Genomic DNA, 24,623 nt, shown 5'->3' with positions numbered 1-24,623 from the left:
CCTGAGATTTCCAAACCCCTTGTGCTGACAGAGATCCCCAGACAGCCTCCCAACCTAAAAGACTTGCGTCTGAAGTGATCATGGTCCAGGTTGAATGAACCAAAGAGACCCGTAGAACTATATGATGGTGATCTAACCACGAAGTCAAAGATAGTTGAACATTGGAATTCAAAGACATAAAAAGTGAAATCCTAGAATCCCTGCACCCTTAATTCAGCATAAAAAACTGGAAAGGTTTCCTATGAAAATGAGCAAAGGGAATCGAATCCAATGCTGCAGCCATGACACCTAAAACTTCCATGCATATAGCAACTGAAGGAAATAATAGAGACTGAAGGTTCCGACAAACGGAACCCAATAAAATTGTCACTTGTCTATTAGAGACAAAGACATTGACACAATCTATCTGGAAACCTAAAAAAGGTGACCCTTGTCTGAGGAATCAAAAAGCTTTTGATAAAAAGATCCTCTAACCATGTTTTGAAGAAACAATAAAAGTTGAATCGTATGAGATTCCGCAGAACAAAAAGACTGAGAACCTTGACCAAACGCTAGACCAAAAAGGAAAAGCAACAAATTGGTAATGCTTGTCAAAAAGAGAGAATCTCAAAAAATGAAAATAATCTGAATGAAAACAGAAAATGAAGATATGCATCTATTGTATCTATTGTAAGCAAATAATGCCCTCACTGACCAAAAAGTCAATTTGAAAATTGAAGGTAAGAAAAAATATTTATTCATCTGCATTTTCCCAAAAAAAAAAGAAACTGACAGTCTGAATGAAGGAATACTGATTATCCTGAATCATGGCAAATATAAGTTTAAAACACATATTTAGAACTTTACATATAAAGTGCCCAACCATAGCTTAGAGTGTCATAAATAAAATAAGACTTACTTACCCTAAGACACTCATCTACATATAGTAGATAGCCAAACCAGTACTGAAAAGAGAATCAGTAGAGGTAATTGTATATAAGAGTATATCGTCGATCTGAAAAGGGAGGTAGGAGAAGAAATCTCTACGACCGATAACAGAGAACCTATGAAATAGATACCCTAGAGGAAGACCATTGTATTCAAATAGGCAATACTCTCTTCACATTCCTCTGACATTCATTGCACTCTGAGAGGAAAACTGGGCTTCAGCCTGCTGCGAAGCGCATATCAACGTAGAAATCTAGCATAAACTTACTTCACCACCTCCATGGGAGGCAAAGTTTGTAAAACTGAATTGTGGGTGTGGTGAGGGGTGTATTTATAGGCATTTTAAGGTTTGGGAAACTTTGCCCCTCCTGGTAGGAATGTATATCCCATACATCACTAGCTCATGGACTCTTGCTAATTACATGAAAGAAATGTAATACATTTAACACAGTGATTTTTAGCAGAAGAGTATCATAGCCCTAATGAAACTTTAAAATCTAGATCAAACTAAAGGAAAGGGTGACCTTGATTTATGAAGATTATTATTTATTAATTTTGTGGTGGTAATGTTCAAACTGTGGCCTAGATTTAGAGTTTGTCGGTAGCCGTCAAAACCAGCGTTAGAGGCTCCTAACGCTGGTTTTTACCGCCCGCTGGTATTTGGAGTCAGTCAGGAAAGGGTCTAACGCTCACTTTGCAGCCGCGACTTTTCCATACCGCAGATCCCCCTACGCCATTTGCGTATCCTATCTTTTCAATGGGATCTTTCTAACGCCGGTATTTAGAGTCGTGGCTGAAGTGAGCGTTAGAAATCTAACGACAAAACTCCAGCCGCAGAAAAAAGTCAGTAGTTAAGAGCTTTCTGGGCTAACGCCGGTTTATAAAGCTCTTAACTACTGTGCTCTAAAGTACACTAACACCCATAAACTACCTATGTACCCCTAAACCGAGGCCCCCCACATCGCCGCTCCGTACATCGCCGCCACTTACGTTATCCCTATGTACCCCTAATCTGCTGCCTCTAATACCACCGACCCCTAAATAATATTTATTAACCCCTAATCTGCCGCCCCCGCTATCACTGACACCTGAATATTTTTTTAACCCCTAATCTGCCGCTCTGTACACCGCCGCAACCTACATTATACCTATGTACCCCTAATCTGCTGCCCCTAACACAGCCGACCCCTATATTATATTTATTAACCCCTAATCTGCCCCCCACAACGTCGCCGCCAGCTACCTACAATAATTAACCCCTAATCTGCCGACCGGATCTCGACGCTACTCTAATAAATGGATTAACCCCTAAAGCTAAGTCTAACCCTAACACTAACACCCCCCTAAGTTAAATATAATTTAAATCTAACGAAATAAATTAACTCTTATTATGTAAATTATTCCTATTTAAAGCTAAATACTTACCTGTAAAATAAACCCTAATATAGCTACAATATAAATTATAATTATATTGTAGCTATTTTAGGATTAATATTTATTTTACAGGCAACTTTGTAATTATTAATTATAGCTAAAATAGTTAAAATAATTACAAAATTACCTGTAAAATAAATCCTAACCTAAGTTACAATTAAACCTAACACTACACTATCAATAAATAAATTAAATAAACTACCTACAATTACCTACAATTAAACCTAACACTACACTATCAATAAATTAATTAAATACAATAGTTATTTGTAGGTATTGTATTTAATTAATTTATTGATAGTATAGTGTTAGGTTTAATTGTAGGTAATTGTAGGTAGTTTATTTAATTTATTTATTGATAGTGTAGTGTTAGGTTTAATTGTAACTTAGGTTAGGATTTATTTTACAGGTAATTTTGTAATTATTTTAACTATTTTAGCTATTAAATAGTTCTTAACTATTTAATAGCTATTGTACCTGGTTAAAATAATTACAAAGTTGCCTGTAAAAACAGAATTTATGTTTACCTGATAAATTTCTTTCTCCAACGGTGTGTCCGGTCCACGGCTTCATCCTTACTTGTGGGATATTCTCTTCCCCTACAGGAAATGGCAAAGAGAGCACCCAGCAAGAGCTGTCCATATAGCCCCCCCTCTGGCTCCGCCCCCCAGTCATTTGACCGACGGTTAGGAGAAAAAGGAGAAACTATAGGGTGCCGTGGTGACTGTAGTGTATAAAGAAAGAAATTTTTCAAACCTGATTAAAAACCAGGGCGGGCCGTGGACCGGACACACCGTTGGAGAAAGAAATTTATCAGGTAAACATAAATTCTGTTTTCTCCAACATTGGTGTGTCCGGTCCACGGCTTCATCCTTACTTGTGGGAACCAATACCGAAGCTTTAGGACACGGATGAAGGGAGGGAGCAAACCAGGTTACCTAAACGGAAGGCAGCACGGCTTGCAAAACCTTTCTCCCAAAAATAGCCTCCGAAGAAGCATAAGTATCGAATTTGTAAAATTTGGCAAAAGTATGCAGAGAAGACCAAGTCGCTGCCTTACAGATCTGATCAACAGAAGCCTCGTTCTTGAAGGCCCATGTGGAAGCCACAGCTCTAGTAGAATGAGCTGTAATTCGTTCAGGAGGCTGCCGTCCGGCAGTCTCATAAGCCAATCGGATGGTGCTTTTCAGCCAAAAAGAAAGAGAGGTAGCAGTAGCTTTCTGCCCTCTCCTCTTACCAGAATACACAACAAACAAGGATGATGTCTGCCTGAAATCCTTTGTTGCTTCTAAACAGAACTTTAAAGCACGGACCACATCTAGATTGTGTAACAAACGTTCCTTCTTTGAAACTGGATTCGGACACAGAGAAGGAACAACAATTTCCTGGTTAATATTCCTGTTGGAAACGACCTTTGGAAGAAAACCAAGCTTGGTACGTAAAACTACCTTATCTGTATGGAATACCAGATAGGGAGAAGTACACTGCAAAGCAGATAATTCAGAAACTCTTCTAGCAGAAGAAATAGCAACCAAAAACAGAACTTTCCAAGATAGTAACTTAATATCTATGGAATGCATGGGTTCAAACGGAACCCCCTGAAGAACTGAAAGAACTAAATTTAGACTCCAAGGAGGAGTCATGGGTCTGTAGACAGGCTTGATTCTAACTAACGCCTGTACAAACGCCTGTACATCTGGCACTGCTGCCAGACTTTTGTGTAACAAAACAGACAGAGCAGATATCTGTCCTTTTAAGGAACTAGCTGACAAACCTTTATCCAGACCTTCTTGGAGAAAGGAAAGTATCCTAGGAATTTTTATTTTACTCCAAGGGAATCCCTTGGATTCACACCAACGGATATATTTTGGCCATATCTTATGGTAAATCTTCCTAGTTACAGGTTTTCTGGCTTGAACCAGAGTATCTATGACTGAATCTGAAAACCCACGCTTAGATAGAATCAAGCGTTCAATTTCCAAGCAGTCAGTTGGAGAGAGACTAGATTTGGATGTTCGAATGGACCTTGTACTAGAAGATCCTGCCTCAAAGGTAGCTTCCATGGTGGAGCCGATGACATATTCACCAGGTCTGCATACCAAGTCCTGCGTGGCCACGCAGGGGCTATTAGAATCACCGAGGCCTGCTCCTGTTTGATCCTGGCTACAAGCCTGGGAAGGAGAGGGAACGGTGGAAACACATAAGCTAGGTTGAACGACCAAGGCGCCACTAATGCATCCACCAGTGTCGCCTTGGGATCCCTGGATCTGGACCCGTATCGAGGAACCTTGGCGTTCTGGCGAGACGCCATCAGATCCATATCTGGAATGCCCCATAGTTGAGTTAACTGGGCAAAAACCTCCGGGTGGAGTTCCCACTCCCCCGGATGAAAAGTCTGACGACTCAAATAATCCGCCTCCCAGTTGTCCACTCCTGGGATGTGAATTGCAGATAGGTGGCAGGAGTGAGCCTCCGCCCATTTGATGATCTTGGATACCTCTCTCATCGCTAAGGAACTCTTTGTTCCCCCCTGATGATTGATGTACGCTACAGTCGTCATGTTGTCCGACTGGAACCTTATGAATTTGGCCTTTGCTAGGTGAGGCCACGCCAGGAGCGCATTGAATATCGCTCTCAGTTCTAAAATGTTTATCGGAAGAAGAGACTCTTCTCGAGACCATAGACCTTGAGCTTTCAGAGAGTCCCAGACCGCACCCCAGCCTAAGAGACTGGCGTCGGTCGTGACAATGACCCACTCTGGTCTGCGGAAACTCATTCCCTGAGACAGGTGATCGTGAGACAACCACCAGCGGAGAGAATCCCTGGTTACCTGGTCTACTTGAATCTGGGGAGACAAGTCTGCATAGTCCCCATTCCACTGATTGAGCATGCACAGTTGTAATGGTCTTAGATGAATTCGAGCAAAAGGAACTATGTCCATTGCTGCAACCATTAATCCTACTACTTCCATACACTGAGCTATGGAAGGCTGAAGAATAGAGTGAAGAACTTGAGAAGCGTTTAGAAGCTTTAACTTTCTGACCTCTGTCAGGAAGATCTTCATTTCTACAGAATCTTTTATTGTTCCCAAAAAAGGAACTCTTGTTGACGGGGACAGGGAACTCTTTTCTACGTTCACCTTCCACCCGTGAGATCTGAGAAAGGCTAGAACAATGTCTGTATGAGCCTTTGCTTTGGAAAGAGACGACGCTTGGATTAGAATGTCGTCTAGATAAGGTGCTACAGCAATGCCCCTCGGTCTTAGAACCGCTAGAAGGGACCCTAGCACCTTTGTGAAGATTCTGGGAGCAGTGGCTAAACCGAACGGAAGAGCCACGAACTGGTAATGTTTGTCCATAAAGGCGAACCTCAGGAACTGATGATGATCTTTGTGGATAGGAATATGCAGGTACGCATCCTTTAAGTCCACGGTAGTCATATATTGACCCTCCTGGATTGTTGGTAAAATTGTCCGAATGGTTTCCATTTTGAATGATGGAACTCTGAGGAATTTGTTTAGAATTTTTAGATCCAGAATTGGCCTGAAAGTTCCCTCTTTTTTGGGAACTACAAACAGGTTTGAGTAAAAACCCAGACCTTGTTCCACTGTTGGAACTGGGTTTATCACTCCCATTTTTAATAGGTCTCCTACGCAATGTAAGAATGCCTGTCTCTTTATCTGGTCTGAAGATAAGCGAGACATGTGGAACCTTCCCCTTGGAGGAAGTTCCTTGAACTCTAGAAGATACCCCTGAGAGACTATTTCTAGTGCCCAGGGATCCGGAACGTCTCTTGCCCAAGCCTGAGCGAAGAGAGAAAGTCTGCCCCCTACTAGATCCGGTCCCGGATCGGGGGCTACCCCTTCATGCTGTCTTGGTAGCAACAGCAGGCTTCTTGGCCTGTTTACCCTTGTTCCAGCCTTGCAATGGTTTCCATGCTGGTTTAGGTTGGGAAGAGTTGCCTTCTTGTCTGGAGGCCGCAGAGTTAGGATTCGGTCCGTTCCTGAAATTGCGAAAGGAACGAAAATTGGATTTATTCTTAGCCTTGAAAGGCCTATCCTGTGGGAGGGCATGTCCCTTTCCACCAGTAATGTCTGAAATAATCTCTTTCAATTCCGGCCTGAAAAGGGTCTTACCCTTGAAAGGAATATTAAGCAATTTATTCTTGGACGACACATACGCCGACCAGGATTTTAGCCAAAGCGCTCTGCGCGCCACTATTGCAAAACCTGAATTTTTCGCCGCTAACTTAGCCAATTGGAAAGCGGCATCCAAAATAAAGGAATTAGCCAACTTTAGTGCGTGAATTCTGTCCATGACTTCATCATATGGAGTCTCTTTTTGGAGCGAATTTTCTAGTTCCTCGAACCAAAAATACGCTGCCGTGGTGACAGGAATGATGCACGAGATTGGTTGAAGAAGGAAACCTTGTTGAACAAATATCTTTTTTAGCAATCCTTCCAATTTTTTATCCATAGGATCTTTAAAAGCGCAACTGTCCTCAATAGGAATAGTTGTGCGCTTAGCTAACGTTGACACTGCCCCCTCCACCTTAGGAACCGTTTGCCATGCGTCCCTTCTGGGGTCAACAATGGGGAACTTTTTCTTGAATATAGGAGGTGGAACAAAAGGTATACCTGGCTTTTCCCACTCCTTAGTCACTATGTCCGCCACCCGCTTGGGTATTGGAAAAGCATCAGCGTGCACTGGGACCTCTAAAAATTTGTCCATCTTGCACAATTTCTCTGGAATTACCAAAGAATCACAGTCATCAAGAGTAGTTAGGACCTCCTTAAGCAGGGCACGGAGATGTTCTAACTTAAATTTAAATGTTACGACATCAGTGTCTGCCTGCTGAGAAACTTTTCCTGAATCAGAAATTTCCCCCTCAGACAGACCCTCCCTCACTGCCAATTCAGATTGATGTGAGGGTATAACTGATAAATTGTCCTCAGAGCCAACCTGCTCATCTTCTGTATTTAAAACTGAGCTATCACGCTTTCTAGGGTAGGATGGCAGTTTGGATAACAGATTTGCTATAGAATTATCCATTACTGCTGTTAATTGCTGCATAGTAACCAGCATTGGCGCGCTAGATGTACTAGGTATCGCCTGCGTGGGCAAAACTGGTGTTGACACAAAAGGAGAGGATGAAGAACTATCCCCACTACCTTCATTAGAAGAATCATCTTGGGCAATCTTATTCAATGTGACAGTACTGTCCATACTTTGTTTGGACGCTATGACACAATTTGCGCATGCATTAATAGGGGGAACCACCTTGGCTTTCATATACACAGAACATAAGCCATCTGAAGGTATAGACATGTTAGACAGAATTTGGCAGGCTAATAATGCAATAAAAGCGTTTTTAAAGAAAAGCGTTACTGTCCCTTTAAATAATAAACAGGCACACTTTATTTCTGATATTTTGAAAAACAATGAAGGCAATGTCCGATTTTTACAAACTTTTTACCCCAGAGTCCTAATGGCTTGAAAGTATTGCACACCAAGTTTCAAGACTTTAACCCTTAAAATGAGCAAACCGGAGCTATTTGTTCAATTCAACAATTTTAGTACACTGCTATCATTGCCAGACCGCCTTTCTGCGGCTCTTTACCTTCCCTGAGATTTATTCAGCACTGAAATAAACCTTCCTGAGTCCGTTTTTGTAGCCACAGGACCCCTCACATGAAGCTGCATGCACTGCCATGGAAGTAAACTGCGCAATTGAGGCGCGAAAACGGGGCCTCCTTCCTCTGCATACCAGAGTGAAGGGGCCTTTCTGACTGAAATAGTAGTCTAACTAAATGCCAGGCGAATAAAAACGTTCCCAAAAGTGCTTTTAAGTACACAAAACACTCTAAAAGCCATCTAAATATGAAATAAATCAATCGATTTAGCCCACAATAGTGTCAACCAGTATAGAGCCCATTAATAAGCCTTAATCTGTTATGAGTCTAAGGGAAAACTGACAGTCTTCTAGCATTAACATGTCTTGTTAGAAATATGACTGATCATACCTGCAGCAGATAAGCCTGCAAAATGTTCCCCCCAACTGAAGTTCTCTGGTTTCAACAGCCCTGCGTGGGAACAGCAATAGATTTTAGTTACTACTGCTAAAATCATATTACTCTTTAACAGAAATCTTCTTCATTTTCTGTTGTAGAGTAAATAGTACAAACCGGCACTATTTTAAAATAACAAACTCTTGATAGAAGAAATAAAAAACTACAACTAACACCACATACTCTTTACCATCCCCGTGGAGATGCTACTTGTTCAGAGCGGCAAAGAGAATGACTGTGGGGCGGAGCCAGAGGGGGGGCTATATGGACAGCTCTTGCTGGGTGCTCTCTTTGCCATTTCCTGTAGGGGAAGAGAATATCCCACAAGTAAGGATGAAGCTGTAGACCGGACACACCAATGTTGGAGAAATAAATATTTATCCTAAAATAGCTACAATATAATTATTATTTATATTGTAGCTATATTAGGGTTTATTTTACAGGTAAGTATTTAGCTTTAAATAGGAATAATTTATATAATAAGAGTTAATTTATTTCGTTAGATTTAAATTATATTTAATTTAGGGGGGTGTTAGTGTTAGGGTTAGACTTAGCTTTAGGGGTTAATCCATTTATTAGAGTAGCGTCGAGATCCGGTCGGCAGATTAGGGGTTAATTATTGTAGGTAGCTGGCGGCGACGTTGTGGGGGGCAGATTAGGGGTTAATAAATATAATATAGGGGTTGGCTGTGTTAGGGGCAGCAGATTAGGGGTACATAGGTATAATGTAGGTTGCGGCGGTGTACGGAGCGGCAGATTAGGGGTTAATAATAATATGCAGGGGTCAGCGATAGCAGGGGTGGCAGATTAGGGGTTAATACATATAATATAGGGGTCGGCGGTGTTAGGGGCAGCAGATTAGGGGTACATAGGTATAATGTAGGTTGCGGCGGTGTACGGAGTGGCAGATTAGGGGTTAAAAAAAATATGCAGGGGTCAGCGATAGCGGGGGCGGCAGATTAGGGGTTAATAAGTGTAAGGTTAGGGGTGTTTAGACTCGGGGTACATGTTAGAGTGTTAGGTGCAGACCTAGGAAGTGTTTCCCCATGGGGCTGCGTTAGGAGCTGAACGCTGCTTTTTTGCAGGTGTTAGGTTTTTTTTCAACTCAAATGGCCCCATTGTTTTCTATGGGGGAATCGTGCACGAGCACGTTTTTTAAGCTGGCCGCGTCCGTAAGCAAAGCTGGTATTTAGAGTTGCAGTGGCGGTAAATATGCTCTACGCTCCCTTTTTTGAAGCCTAACGCAGCCATTCTGTGAACTCTAAAAACCAGCGGTATTTATAAGGTGCGGGGGGAAAAAAGCACGCGTAGCTAACGCACCCCTTTGGCCGCAGAACTCTAAATCTAGCCGTGTGTGTTTTACGTGATCTTTTTTGTATAACAATTAACAGTATATTTTTGTCTGAAAGATGATAATGAGAAACATTTTTGTGCATTTTTATAATATTAATAACATAATAATAATTCTTATACAACCTGCTATTGTACAGTTTAATGAACTTACAGCATCTGTCTGCACTGACTCATCCTCAGGCTTTGTTTTAATATCCACTACACCATCACTATGTCGAAAGGCGCAGTCAGAGAATGCATCATAAAGGCCCAGTTTCTGTGCTCTTAATCCATACTTTTTTAGCCACTGTTTTGAACTAATATATTCTTTGTCTTTCACTTCTGTCACAGGATGATCGTTGTTTTCTATAAAAAAGGAAATTTAGAACATCATAATAATTTAGCCAGAATTCCACAATTGGACTTGAAAACCAGTTATTATAGCCCCACTTGAAATCTAAGATATTGGTTACCAATATTTTTGGTTTTCTTTGGCTTTGTAGCATCTTTTTTAGTAACATAATATACAGTACCTCTATTATTATTCGTTGGCTACTGTTGAAGCCACATCAGGTTTCTCAAAATAATTTGTCCCTTTTGTTTCTTAATGTAACAGTGCAATTAATTACCTGTATGCACTAAAAGTCTAATAATGTACCCAGGGATACCACTTAGTAATAAGTATCTTTATGTACAAAGTACACACTGCTGTTTGTTGCATGCTCCATACCAAATCCATCATTACTGTGTAAACATCATTAATTCAGAGCATATATCATATCCCTTCTGATAACAGATCACCCAAAATATTAAGGCTTATATAACAAATATTTTAAAATTATAGTTTGCATATTATCATATCTTTCTCAGAGAGATCAAGCTAGAATATACCATTTGGTGTCAGCTGACACTCATGGCAGAACAGGATTCATATTTCTAAAATTACCATTTCTCAGCAAAATGGTAAAACCAAGTAATGTATTTGTGAATTGGTGCAGAAGATGAAGAGCTACAGGGACATAATACCTGGTTATCATCCAGGAGAGCCTGAACATCGGTATTAACTTGTGTTCATCGTATTGTTCACTTTATTTTGTTTCCTTTCCATAGCACCTCTATAGCAATAATGAAAGTACACTTATCTACTATATAATATATCTTGTTTGTGGGGTGTCTAGAGCTTCAGTACCATAAAATAATGAAGTCTGCTGTAATAGACTTCTATGAATGTCAACAGCTTGTCTTTGGTTACATGAAGAGTCAACCAAAACACAGGTTTCAGATTTGGAAAGTTTAGTTAGATTGTATTAATGAAAACTGACTATTTTATCTGTGAAATATCAAAATGTAATTTAATACCCTTGTTAATGGGATAGAAATGGCCCTGCATAAGGGCTTAGTCTCTGTAAAATTGTGCAGCGCTATTCTGCAAATACTACAAAACAGATGTGCGGGATGAATATGGATTCATTTAATGACAAATCTGCAGAGCCATGATGTAAATGAATTTCCTTAATGAGCTAATAATTGTGAGTAGACTTTTTGTTAATTAACCCCTTAAGGACCAGTGACGTACTCTGTACGTTGCTGGTCTTTCTTTGGGGATTATGTCATTAACCCCTAAATGGTATGTTGGAGACATTAATGGTTATAAAAGGCCACGATAGTAGAAAAAAAGATATTAGAGCATGTCATTTTAAGACTATCAATCCTACTTGCAGTGCTCCATGGGTCTCAAGCACACTTCTTATGTGTGTTTAACTCCTTTAAGAATTAGAGCATTTCCTTTTTTGAGTATTATGACCCTTTATTGTTCAAAGTATATTAGTTATTATAACTTTTGATACTCTAATTGGTATAGTGACAGATCTCAGATTTCACAGTTATAATGTACGTTGCTGGTCTTTCTTTGGGGATTATGTCATTAACCCCTAAATGGTATGTTGGAGACATTAATGGTTATAAAAGGCCACGATAGTAGAAAAAAAGATATTAGAGCATGTCATTTTAAGACTATCAATCCTACTTGCAGTGCTCCATGGGTCTCAAGCACACTTCTTATGTGTGTTTAACTCCTTTAAGAATTAGAGCATTTCCTTTTTTGAGTATTATGACCCTTTATTGTTCAAAGTATATTAGTTATTATAATTTTTGGTATAGTGACAGATCTCAGATTTCACAGTTATAATTTTTTTTATGTTTTATAAGCTGGATTGTATCGGTCAATAATGGCCATTTAAAGTTATATGAATTTAAAGGGCCACTGTAAGTAAATATTTTCTATGCCTGTTACTAACTAACTACCCCAAATATGCTTTTTCTCAATAGCATTTCATTAACATATCTCTACCGTATATATCAGAAATCTTGTCTGCAAATTTAATTGTTTTCCACACCCACACAGTGGGTATCCTTTGCTCTGTACCAATCCGTTTACAATACCTAGGTTCCAAAATGGCGCTTTAAACACAAAGTTATTGGTTTAAGTATTTTGAACACTCAGTGCTGAAAATAGTGGGCAGGATAACGTGACATCATCGGCGAATAAAAGATATAACTTTTAGAACGTTATGAAACTTTGTTTTGGAGAAAATATAGGTCAGTAGGTTTTAATTAATGTTTATTAACTTTAACATGTTAGTTGTTTAGCTTAAAAATTATAACAGAAAGTAATCCTTTAACTAAAATGTACAGACAACAAAAGTACAACAAACCAAGACAGTATTACCATTTTCAGTTCGATAAAACTCCTTTAAAATATTCTGTAAATTGGTTAGTGTATTTTCAGCTTCCTTCAGTTCCATGAAGATCAAGCGCTCATCTTCTATCAAATCACATTCTACAAAGAGAATATTTAACAGCTAATAGTAATTTATTCATCACATATATATTTTATTTCTCAATTTGCTCATGTGTATTATGAAATATATGAAATAAAAGTAGGAACATGTTTTTTAACTTTCAAGAGTAGCAATTTGTGGAATTTGAAATGTAAAAACAATAGCACAAAAATTGCAGAAACATGAGATGATTTGTGAGTTAGTTGGCTTTTTAAACTCTCAGATGTGAAAAAAGCAAATGAAAATATTTACTGGAATAGCTACAAATCTTACATTCGTTGGCATGTATTTAGGCATATATAAAGCAGGCACAGGCACAGACAGTCCCATTTAAGTGGCATTAGACGTTTAACAGTGAAGGTATAGTAATATAATATATAGAATAAAATAATGTCAGTATCAAGTAATCCTGGGTAATAAAATGTTTCACTATCAGTTTTTGAGTTGATCGATTCTTTCATGATGCTCAGTTATTATAAATCTAACAAGTCGAAAACGGAGGCATATGCCCTCAATATCCCCCCTGAGAGATTACTGACTCTGCAGAGAACTTTTAGTTTTCATTGGTCTGACTCACATATGTCACATTTGGGAGTTTTTCTAAGTGCTGATCTTGATTTAGTTGTGAAAATGAATTATGATAAACTCCTTGAAGAACTGAAGACCTTGACATTGAAGTGGGACTTCCAGGAGGTCTCGTGGCTTGGTAGGGTGGCGGCAGTTAAAATGTCGCTCCTACCGAAAGCTCTATATTTATTTAGATGTCTCCCAATCAATATCCCCCACGGATACTTGAAACAAATTCATAGTCTAGTCCTACACTATGTTTGGAAGAACAAAATTCCCAGAGTGGCCTACAAAATTCTGCAAAGACCCTATTCGAGTGGAGGTGTTGCGTTCCCCAACGTCTACCTTTACTATGAAGCAGCAAGATTGACACACATTTCGGCATGGGGTATTCTTGAGGAGAAGCCAGGTTGGCATAGGATTGAGGAACAGGCTCTACCTTTGGGACTTACTCTCAGAGACGTGATATGGGTTCCTAAGCACGTGAACTTGTGCAAAGAGATCTCCAATCCTGTGGTCCGCCAGACCTATTCAATTTGGCATGACTTGCACAACAATCTCCCCGCATCCATCCCCCATACACAGTATCGCTGGCTTGCTTTGGGGTTTTCCAAACATCCATCCAGACTTTTGGATTAACGACGAGAAAAAATCGATTTCAGATCTCTACTCCTCTGGAGCACTATCTGTGGTTTCAAGAGATTGTGTACCCACAGAGACCGGGTCTAGATGGTCTAGATTTGAGAGTATGAGAGTATTGAGTCTTATTCGAGCAAGAGGCTTTCCCAAGTCAGAGTTAAGAGAAAAAACCAAATGGGAAGAGAGGTGGCAAAAAGGTGCGACCATGATCAGACCACTATCTTACCACTACGCGGCTCTTGTTAAAGACCAATGCTCTGGACCCCCTTGGCAAATGAAAGCGTGGTGCAGAGATCTGCAAGTAACAATCTCAATGGAGGACTTCTCTAGGGCACTTTTGCTTACAAAAAAGACCCTCCATTGTGTGACAGTGATGGAAACGTACGTTAAAGTACTTCTGAAGTGGCACAGGACGCCAGTAAGACATTCCCAGATCTATAAAACTAGCAGTCCAGATTGCTGGAGGAACTGCCAACAGGTGGGCTCTGATCCCCATATCTGGTGGTCCTGCGAAAAGATCAAACCGCTTTGGAGAGATGTTGAACTTCTCATCCAAACATTAAACATCGACTTACAGTTGCAAGAAAAAGTATGTGAACCCTTTGGAATGATATGGATTTCTGCACAAATTGGTCATAAAATGTGATCTGATCATCATCTAAGTCACAACAATAGACAATCACAGTCTGCTTAAACTAATAACACACAAAGAATGAAATGTTGCCATGTTTTTATCGAACAGACCATGTAAACATTCACAGTGCAGGTGGAAAAAGTATGTGAACCCCTAGACTAATGACATCTCCAAGAGCTAATTGGAGTGAGATGTCAGCCAACTGGAGTCCAATCAATGAGATGAGATTGGAGGTGTTGGTTATAGCTGCCCTGCCCTATAAAAAACACACACCAGTTCTGGGTTTGCTTTTCACAAGAAGCATTGCCTGATGTGAATGATGCCTCACACAAAAGAGCTCTCAGAAGACCTACGATTAAGAATTGTTGACTTGCATAAAGCTGGAGAGGGTTATAAAAGTATCTCCAAAAGCCTTGCTGTTCATCAGTCCATGGTAAGACAAATTCTTTATAAATGGAGAAAGTTCAGCACTGCTGCTACTCTACCTAGAAGTGGCCGTCCTGTAAAGATGACTGCAAGAGCACAGCGCAGACTGCTCAATGAGGTGAAGAAGAATCCTAGAGTGTCCGCTAAAGACTTACAAAAGTCACTGGCAAATGCTAACATCCCTGTTAGCGAATCTACAATATGTAAAACACTAAACAAGAATGGATTTCATGGGAGGATACCAGAGAGGAAGCCACTGCTGTCCAAACAAAACATTGCTGCACGTTTACAGTTTTCACAAAAGCACCTGGATGTTCCACAGCAGTAATGGAAAAATATTCTGTGAACAGATGAAACCAAAGTTGAGTTGTTTGGAAGAAACACACAACACTATGTGTGGCGAAAAAGAGGCACAGCACACCAACATCAAAACCTCATCCCAACTGTGAAGTATGGTGGTGTAATGACTGTTAAAGACTACTTACTAAAAAGGATTTATTAAGAGATATTTTTGTTTATATCGTAAAAATAAGTAAAGATTACTCAGAAACACATTGCATTCAAATAGTGGTTGTGTGTCACAGTGCTAACAATTGCGAGATTACCCTAGTTAACACAATGAGTTTAATATATGCCAAGGTATGAAACAGTAAGCAAAACTTATAACATCGTTACCAATTCAAATATGGCAAAATAAGGTGATACCTTATCTCAGGAGGGAACACTCTCTAAGGTACCGGAGTAGTTGGTAGCAGGACAGGCAAGCTGTATCTTACTGAATGCACAGTTCGTCGGGAGATGCCGGTAGTGAGATGAGCTGTGTAGTAACTCAGCACGTCCGTAGCTGATGACGTCAGAGGAGAGCACACAGAGTCTCAGTAGCAAGGAGAGAGAGAGCTGCTAGGTTAAAGATGGTAAACGGATCGTTCCGAATACTGGATACAGGTAACAAAGATTGATGCGATCAATCTCCACAGAGCTAGCAAGGAAAAGATTCTGTAGCTGTATGGCTACAACACTCAATTTGCCAGCAAAGGAAAATGGTAGGAGGGTCCTTAAATAGCAAAAGGAAGTGAAGTCCTTAAAGGGATAGTATGCAACCCGGTCAATCCTCACATAGGCCCCCCAAAAAAGGAACCACAGCGAGGTTCAAGGCCGTGGTCTATCCGGAAACCTCCTATGGAATATGGAAACCAGCCGAGGTGCAGACACATTAGAGGCCGGTTCCCAGGAATCTTCATCATGTCCGTAACCCTTCCAATGTATCAAATAAAACAACCGTCCCTGACGGTAACGGGAATCAAGGATGGTCTGAACTTCGTATTCAACATCAGGAACACCAACACCAGGAGCAGGAAGAGATGTAGAGCCAGACGCAGGTGAGGTGCAAGGCTTGACCAAGGAGACATGGAATGTAGGGTGAATACGGATGGTAGAAGGGAGGTCAAGAGTAACAGTAACAGGATTAACCAAACGAAGGATAGGGTAGGGTCCAATGAACAATGGACCTAACTTTCGACTAGGATAAGGGAGCTTCAAATTCTTAGTTGAAAGCCAGACGAGTTGACCCACGGAATACTCAGGAGCCTTTCTATGGCGAAGATTATAGTGATGCCGCTGTGAAGATTGGGCTTGTTGGATATTTTCCCGTACAGATGTGAAGATCTGGGATATATCATTCACTAAATCATTGACTCGTGGACAAGGTGTTTCAATTCGGGGGAAGAGATCGAAGCGAGGGTGATAGCCATAGTTGATGAAAAAGGGACTGTAACCAGTCGAAGAACTTTTGCTATTATTGTAAGCAATCTCAGCCAGATGTAAGTAAGATGCCCATGTATCTTGCTGATGGGAACAGTAGCATCTCAGATACTGTTCGAGGCACTGATTGACACGTTCCGTTTGCCCGTTAGTTTGGGGGTGATAGGAGGTGCTGAGACGTTGTTCTATATGTAAGGCCTTACAGAGGTTTCTCCAAAACCTGGAGGTGAACTGTGTTCCCCTATCACTTATCAAAACCTTGGGGATGCCATGTAAACGAATAATTTCCTTAACAAAAATTTCACTCGTCTTTTCCGCCGATGGTAAAGCAGTAAGTGGGATGAAATGTGCCATTTTCGAAAATAAGTCAGTTACAACCAATATAGTAGTGTAAGATAAAGATAAAGGGAGTTCAACTATAAAGTCCAATGAAACTGTTTCCCAAGGTGCATGTGGAACCGGTATTGGATGTAGTAACCCTGTGGAGAGTTGTCTAGAATGTTTTGTTGTGGCACATATGTTACACTGTGAGATATAAAGATTCACATCTTTCGTCATAGTAGGCCACCAGAAGGATCTTTGTAGGAGATCTTGAGATTTCATAAGACCCAAATGTCCAGCTAAAGGTGAATTATGGACCATATTTAGTATAGATGGTCTAAGAGAGGGGGGCACATAGAACCTTTCCTGGTATCTGTATAGGTGGTCCGGGTCTAACTGCAAATCATTCAGTGGTTTGGTGTTATCATTCTGTTGCGCCTCTTTCAGAAAAGGAATTAAATCCGTAAGCATACCAACAATACAATGTTTAGGTATCACAGTAGATGGAATCTGGGTAGATGAGAGTCTTTGATCCTTTCTGGACAAGGCATCAGCTTTTCCATTTTTTATACCAGGTCGATAGGTGATAATGTAGCGGAATCTGGAAAAGTAGAGGCTCCAGCGTAATTGCCTAGAAGAGAGGGTCCTGTTTGACTGTAAGTACTGGAGGTTTTTATGGTCGGTATAGATCACTATGGGATGATGTGCACCCTCAAGCAGATGACGCCAATGATCGAAGGAGGTCTTGATGGCTAAGAGCTCCTTCTCTCCTACCGGATAGTTAAGCTCCGCAGGTAGCATAAGTCTTGAGAAGAATGCCACGGGATGCAAGGGTTCCTTAAAGGATTTTCTCTGTGACAAGACGGCCCCAATCGCATACTCGGATGCGTCAACTTCAAGAATAAATTGTTTGTCTAAGTCTGGGAACTGTAAGATAGGAGCTGTTGAAAATTTATGTTTCAGTAGATCAAACACTGCCTGAGTCTGATTAGTCCACTTGAAAGGAGAGTTAAGTTTTGTCAGATCTGTTAGTGGTTTAGTGGTTTTAGCAAAACCTGGAATAAACTTCCTATAGAAATTAGAAAAGCCCAGGAAACGCTGGACTTCCTTCTTTGAGGTTGGAATGGGCCATGTTTGGATAGCCTGCACTTTATCATCTTGCATACTAATACCAGAGGGAGTGATATGATAGCCTAGAAAGGCTATATCATCTGTGTCGAAGATACATTTTTCAAGTTTGGCGTAAAGCCGGTGTTCTCTTAATCTGGATAAGACATTCCTTACATGTAATCTATGTTGGTTAAGGTCTGCAGAGTAGATCAGGATGTCATCCAAATATACAACCACGTAAACATCTAGTATGTCTCTGAAAATGTCATTGATTAAACATTGAAATGTAGCTGGAGCATTGCACAATCCGAATGGCATTACAGTATATTCGAACAGGCCATATCTGGTCCTGAATGCTGTAAGCCATTCGTCTCCAGCTCTCATTCTGATGAGATTATAGGCACCTCGGAGATCCAATTTTGTGTAAACCGAGGCACCCCTCAATCTCTCTATCAGTTCGGGTATGAGTGGGAGTGGGTACCTATTTTTTCTAGTACGTCTGTTCAGCTCTCTATAGTCAATAATAGGTCTTAAAGACCCGTCCTTATTAGTGACAAAAAACATGCCAGCCCCAGCTGGGGATGTGCTAGGTCTTATGAACCCCTTCCTGAGGTTCTCATCAATATAAGTCTTAAGATGTTCTAGCTCGGGCTTAGATAATGGATATATATGCCCGAAAGGAATGGAAACCCCAGGAAGGAGATCAATCGGGCAGTCGTATGCCCTATGGGGCGGCAAGGTTTCGGCATCCTTCTTATCAAAAACGTCACTAAAATCGAGATAATGTGTGGGAATTGATGACTCTGTGATGTTTAATACTGCAGGTGTACTAAATGTTGTTTCAGGAGGATTGTTTGTAGGAAAAGTGAGACCGAGAGTATTCCAATCAATCAATGGTTTATGTTGGCGTAACCAATGAATCCCAAGTATGACATTAAACATAGGGGAATGTATGACATCTAAAATTAGATCCCCAGAGATGTAATTCTTAGTAGAGAGATGTAGTGGTAGTGTCTGATGAGTGACAGGACCTGTGGATAAAGACCTACCATCAATGACTTTTACAGAGACAGGGTTCTGCTTACACAACAATGGAATTTTATTACATTTTGCAAATGTCATATCAACAAAATTCCCACAGGAACCGGTGTCAATAATAGCCTCAGTCGTGATCCTGTTGTTGTCCCACTGCAAAATAATGGGTATGGTTATAAACCTGGACGACAGTGTACCACTCACAGAACTTAAATGGAAATTAAATAACTTACATGATTTTTGTTTAGATAGGACTGGACAGTCCTTAACTTCATGATTCGTGGCTGCACAATACATGCACAAATTTTGAGCTTTTCTCCTCAATTTTTCCTGAGGTGGTAGCGGCCCTTTCACAAACCCTATTTCCATGGGTTGTGCATAATCCTTCGTAGCATAACTGGGGGAAGGTATATATCTTTTAGAGGTGCTTGCTTTTTCTGAACGCCTTTCCCTGAGGCGACGATCTATACTGATAGCTAGGGAAAAAAGTTCGTCAAGAGTTTCTGGAATTCCAATGCGAGAAAGCTCGTCCTTAATCTCCTCTGAGAGACCAATTCGAAACTGATTTTTTAGGGATACTTCGTTCCATAGAGAGTCAGTGGCAAAGATTTTGAATTGAGTGATATACACTTCTACAGGATTTTTTGATTGTTTAAGGGATCTCAGAGCGTTCTCTGCAGACACCTGTTTAAATGGGTCATCATAAAGGATGGACATTTCAGCAAAAAACCCATCTAATGATCCCAAAATAGAATCCTGTTTTTCATAATAAGAATCTGCCCAGGCTCTCGGTTCACCCCTGAGGTACGAGATCACAGTCAGTACTCTAATCCTCTCTGAGGGATAAGTTCTGGGTTTGAGCTCAAATAACAATAAGCAGGAGTTTTTGAATTCTCTAAATTGAGAGCGAGTCCCAGTGAATTTCTCAGGGGGTGAAACCGAAGGTTCTGGGTGTGTCTCTATTTGACTAGGTTTTACTGAGAGAACCTCTCTAAGACAGGCTTTAAGTGCCTGGTTCTCAACTTGTAATTCCTGAAAAGAGTTACTGATGTAATCCATTCTATCAGATAAAGCCTGAATACGGTTTGCCATAGTATCCTGATCCATGTCAGCTTTAAGTAGTACTTTAATTTCTTTAGGTGCTGGAATTAATAAGGAATATATATAAATTCCTCACTTTTCTTTTGGCTGGCAAATTATGTAATGACTGTTAAAGACTACTTACTAAAAAGGATTTATTAAGAGATATTTTTGTTTATATCGTAAAAATAAGTAAAGATTACTCAGAAACACATTGCATTCAAATAGTGGTTGTGTGTCACAGTGCTAACAATTGCGAGATTACCCTAGTTAACACAATGAGTTTAATATATGCCAAGGTATGAAACAGTAAGCAAAACTTATAACATCGTTACCAATTCAAATATGGCAAAATAAGGTGATACCTTATCTCAGGAGGGAACACTCTCTAAGGTACCGGAGTAGTTGGTAGCAGGACAGGCAAGCTGTATCTTACTGAATGCACAGTTCGTCGGGAGATGCCGGTAGTGAGATGAGCTGTGTAGTAACTCAGCACGTCCGTAGCTGATGACGTCAGAGGAGAGCACACAGAGTCTCAGTAGCAAGGAGAGAGAGAGCTGCTAGGTTAAAGATGGTAAACGGATCGTTCCGAATACTGGATACAGGTAACAAAGATTGATGCGATCAATCTCCACAGAGCTAGCAAGGAAAAGATTCTGTAGCTGTATGGCTACAACACTCAATTTGCCAGCAAAGGAAAATGGTAGGAGGGTCCTTAAATAGCAAAAGGAAGTGAAGTCCTTAAAGGGATAGTATGCAACCCGGTCAATCCTCACAGGTGGTGGGGGCATCATGGTTAGGGGCTGATTTGCTGCGTCAGGGCCTGGACGGATTGCTATCATCGAAGGAAAAATGAATTCCCAAGTTCATCAAGACATTTTGCAGGAGAACTTAAGGCCATTTGTCTACCAGCTGAAGCTCAACAGAAGATGGGTGTTGCAACAGGACAATGACCCAAAGCATAGAAGTAAATCAACAACAGAATGGCTTAAACAGAAGAAAATACGCCTTCTGAAGTGGCCCAGTCAGAGTCCTGACCTCAACCTGATTGAGATGCTGTGGCATGACCTCAAGAAAGAGATTCACACCAGACATCCCAAGAATATTGCTGAACTGAAACAGTTCTGTAAAGAGGAATGGTCAAGAATTACTCCTGACTGTTGCGCACGTCTGATCTTCAACTACAGGAAACATTTGGTTGAAGTTATTGCTGCCAAAGGAGGTTCAATCAGTTATTAAATCCAAGGGTTCACATACTTTTTCCACCTGCACTGTGAATGTTTACATGGTGTGTTCAATAAAAACATGGCAACATTTCATTCTTTGTGTGTTATTAGTTTAAGCAGACTGTGATTGTCTATTGTTGTGACTTAGATGATGATCAGATCACATTTTATGACCAATTTGTGCAGAAATCCATATCATTCCAAAGGGTTCACACACTTTTTCTTGCAACTGTACATCTCACTCCACAAATAGCACTCTTTCACATCTTCCCGAACTCCATTACCACTCCAGTCAAAAAAATGGTCATCTATATAGTAGCAGCTACAAAGTTGTGTATCGCTAGGGCTTGAAACAAACAGAACCCCCGTCTCCGGCTGATGTATGCGGCGTGATAGGTCACTTTGCATCAATGGAAAGATATGTGGCTGGAGAGACCAATACACTTGAGTCATATTGGCTCACCTGGCAAGATTGGCATGAATGTCAGTAGGATCCGTCAGATAAGATCTATGTACTCTTCTACTTTCCCTAACCCCTTTTTTTTTTTCTTAGTCCCCCCCTATCCTTCCCCATACCATCTATGCAGGAAATACCCCCACCTATCCCCCCCTATTACCCCCCAGTTTGCAAGACGCACAGTTATTGTGACCTAGTTGAGAACATGTTACTCAAGGGCCTAGTGGAAGAATACCTCTATCTGGAGACCGACTTTTGACCGATACCCTAGGCGTCCTAGGTGTACATGCCTAGACTAGACCTGCATAACAATCCAACTCTAGGCTATGATTCCAGCGCTTGGCTATCTATGATTCAGGAAATAGGTATTAGATTATACCTGTCTGGCTCTTGTAGTTGGAAATTAGACATTAAGAAAACGAATGATGACAATTAAGGTGGCCTGGTGCTATCTTTAATCACCATCAATTTTTGATGTCTGAGGTTCTGGTCCTTCTAATCTATGTTCACAGACGCTGACCTAATGCTTGTATTGTTTTATTCTTTTTGTTTTCTTTTCATTTTCAACATATCGCAACAATGTAAAATCTCACTGCACTGTTTGTACAATGTTTAAGATATCTTAATAAAAATTTTAAATTTAAAATGTTTCACTATCCTGGTAGAATTGTAGGAATAGAGATGATGTCAGAGAGCAGAATTTAGTTTCTATATAATATAAAGTTAAATTGAAGTAATATTATTCACCAGAAAGTTGCATTGTATTTATTTATCTTATTGATGCCATTGCAGGGGTACCAACCACATAATTTGTTTGTTAAGCATTACATTTTTAATAAAAACATAATTTATGCTTACCTGATAAATTTATTTCTCTTGTGATGTATCGAGTCCACGGATTCATCCTTACTTGTCTGATATTCTCCTCCCCTACAGGAAGTGGCAAAGAGAGCACCCACAGCAGAGCTGTCTATATAGCTCCCCCCCTTAGCTCCACCCCCCAGTCATTCGACCAAAGGATAGGAAGAAAAAGGAGAAACTATAGGGTGCAGTGGTGACTGAAAGTTTTAAAATAAAAATATATATGCAATATATATGCCTGTCTTAAAAAACAGGGCGGGCCGTGGACTCGATACATCACAAGAGAAATAAATTTATCAGGTAAGCATAAATTATGTTTTCTCTTGTAAGATGTATCGAGTCCACGGATTCATCCTTACTTGTGGGATACCAATACCAAAGCTTTAGGACACGGATGAAGGGAGGGACAAGACAGGGACCTTAAACGGAAGGCACCACTGCTTGTAGAACCTTTCTCCCAAAAATAAAAGTATTGAATTTGTAAAATTTTGAAAACGTATTAAGCGAAGACCAAGTCGCCGCCTTACAAATCTGTTCAACAGAAACCTCATTTTTAAAAGCCCATGTGGAAGCCACAGCTCTAGTAGAATGAGCAGTAATTCTTTCAGGAGGCTGCTGGCCAACAGTCTCATAGACCAAACGGATGATGCTTTTCAGCCAAAAGGAAAGAGAGGTAGCGGTAACCCTTTGACCTCTCCGTTTACCAGAATAAACAACAAACAAAGAAGATGTTTGACAAAAATCTTTAGTTGCTTGTAAGTAGAACTTTAAAGCACGAACCACATCAAGATTGTGTAACAGACGTTCCTTCTTAGATGAAGGATTAGGACACAAAGAAGGAACCACAATCTCTTGATTGATATTCTTATTAGAAACAACCTTAGGAAGAAACCCAGGTTTGGTACGTAAAACCACCTTATCTGCATGGAAAACGAGGTAAGGTGAATCACATTGTAAAGCAGATAGCTCAGAAACTCTTAGAGCCAAAGAGATAGCTACTAAAAACAAAACTTTCCAAGACAGAAGCTTAATATCTATGGAATGCATAGGTTCAAACGGAACCCCTTGAAGAACTTTAAGAACTAAGTTTAGGCTCCATGGCGGAGCAACAGGTTTAAATACAGGCTTGATTCTGACCAAAGCCTGACTAAATGCTTGAACGTCTGGAACATCTGCCAGACGTTTGTGAAGTAGAATAGACAAAGCAGATATTTGTCCTTTTAGGGAACTAGCAGATAATCCCTTCTCCAAACTTTCTTGGAGAAAAGACAATATTCTAGGAATCCTAATCTTACTCCACGAGAAACCTTTGGATTCACACCAATAAAGATATTTGCGCCAAATCTTATGATAGATCTTCCTTGTGACAGGCTTTCTAGCCTGAATCAGGGTATCAATGACCGACTCAGAGAAACCACGCTTTGATAGAATCAGGCGTTCAATCTCCAAGCAGTCAGACGCAGAGAAATTAGATTTGGATGCATGAACGGACCTTGGATTAGAAGGTCCCGCCTCATTGGCAGAGTCCACGGTGGAACCGAGGACATGTCCACTAGGTCTGCATACCAAGTCCTGCGTGGCCACGCAGGTGCTATCAGAATTACCGAAGCTCTCTCCTGCTTGATTCTGGCAACCAGACGTGGAAGGAGAGGAAACGGTGGAAATACATAGGCCAGATTGAAGGACCAAGGCACTGCTAGAGCATCTATCAGTACCGCCTTGGGATCCCGGGAGCTGGACCCGTAGCGAGGAAGTTTGGCATTCTGACAAGACGCCATCAGATCCAATTCTAGTGTGCCCCATAGCTGAATCAGCTGGGCAAATACCTCCGGATGGAGTTCCTACTCCCCCGGATGAAAAGTCTGACGATTTAGAAAATCCGCCTCCCAGTTCTCTACTCCTGGGA

General features: G+C 40.6%; 1 protein-coding gene across 1 annotated transcript in view; it reads right to left on the bottom strand.

Moving 5' to 3' along the window:
- VWA3B (von Willebrand factor A domain containing 3B) overlaps positions 1-24,623 on the bottom strand; it is a 486,211-nt gene that overhangs the window by 428,906 nt on the left and 32,682 nt on the right. The window contains exons 2-3 of the mRNA XM_053707714.1: positions 12,489-12,599; positions 9,933-10,126 (exon numbers count right to left, since the gene is read on the bottom strand). Of these exons, the coding sequence (XP_053563689.1) occupies positions 9,933-10,126; positions 12,489-12,599 (305 nt within the window). The remainder of the gene's footprint in view (positions 1-9,932; positions 10,127-12,488; positions 12,600-24,623) is intronic.

The sequence above is a fragment of the Bombina bombina genome, chromosome 3, assembly GCF_027579735.1.
Source record: "Bombina bombina isolate aBomBom1 chromosome 3, aBomBom1.pri, whole genome shotgun sequence".
Lineage (NCBI taxonomy): Eukaryota > Metazoa > Chordata > Amphibia > Anura > Bombinatoridae > Bombina > Bombina bombina.
The sequence above is the reverse complement of the archived record's forward strand: the minus strand, read 5'-3'. Positions and strand labels throughout refer to the sequence as shown.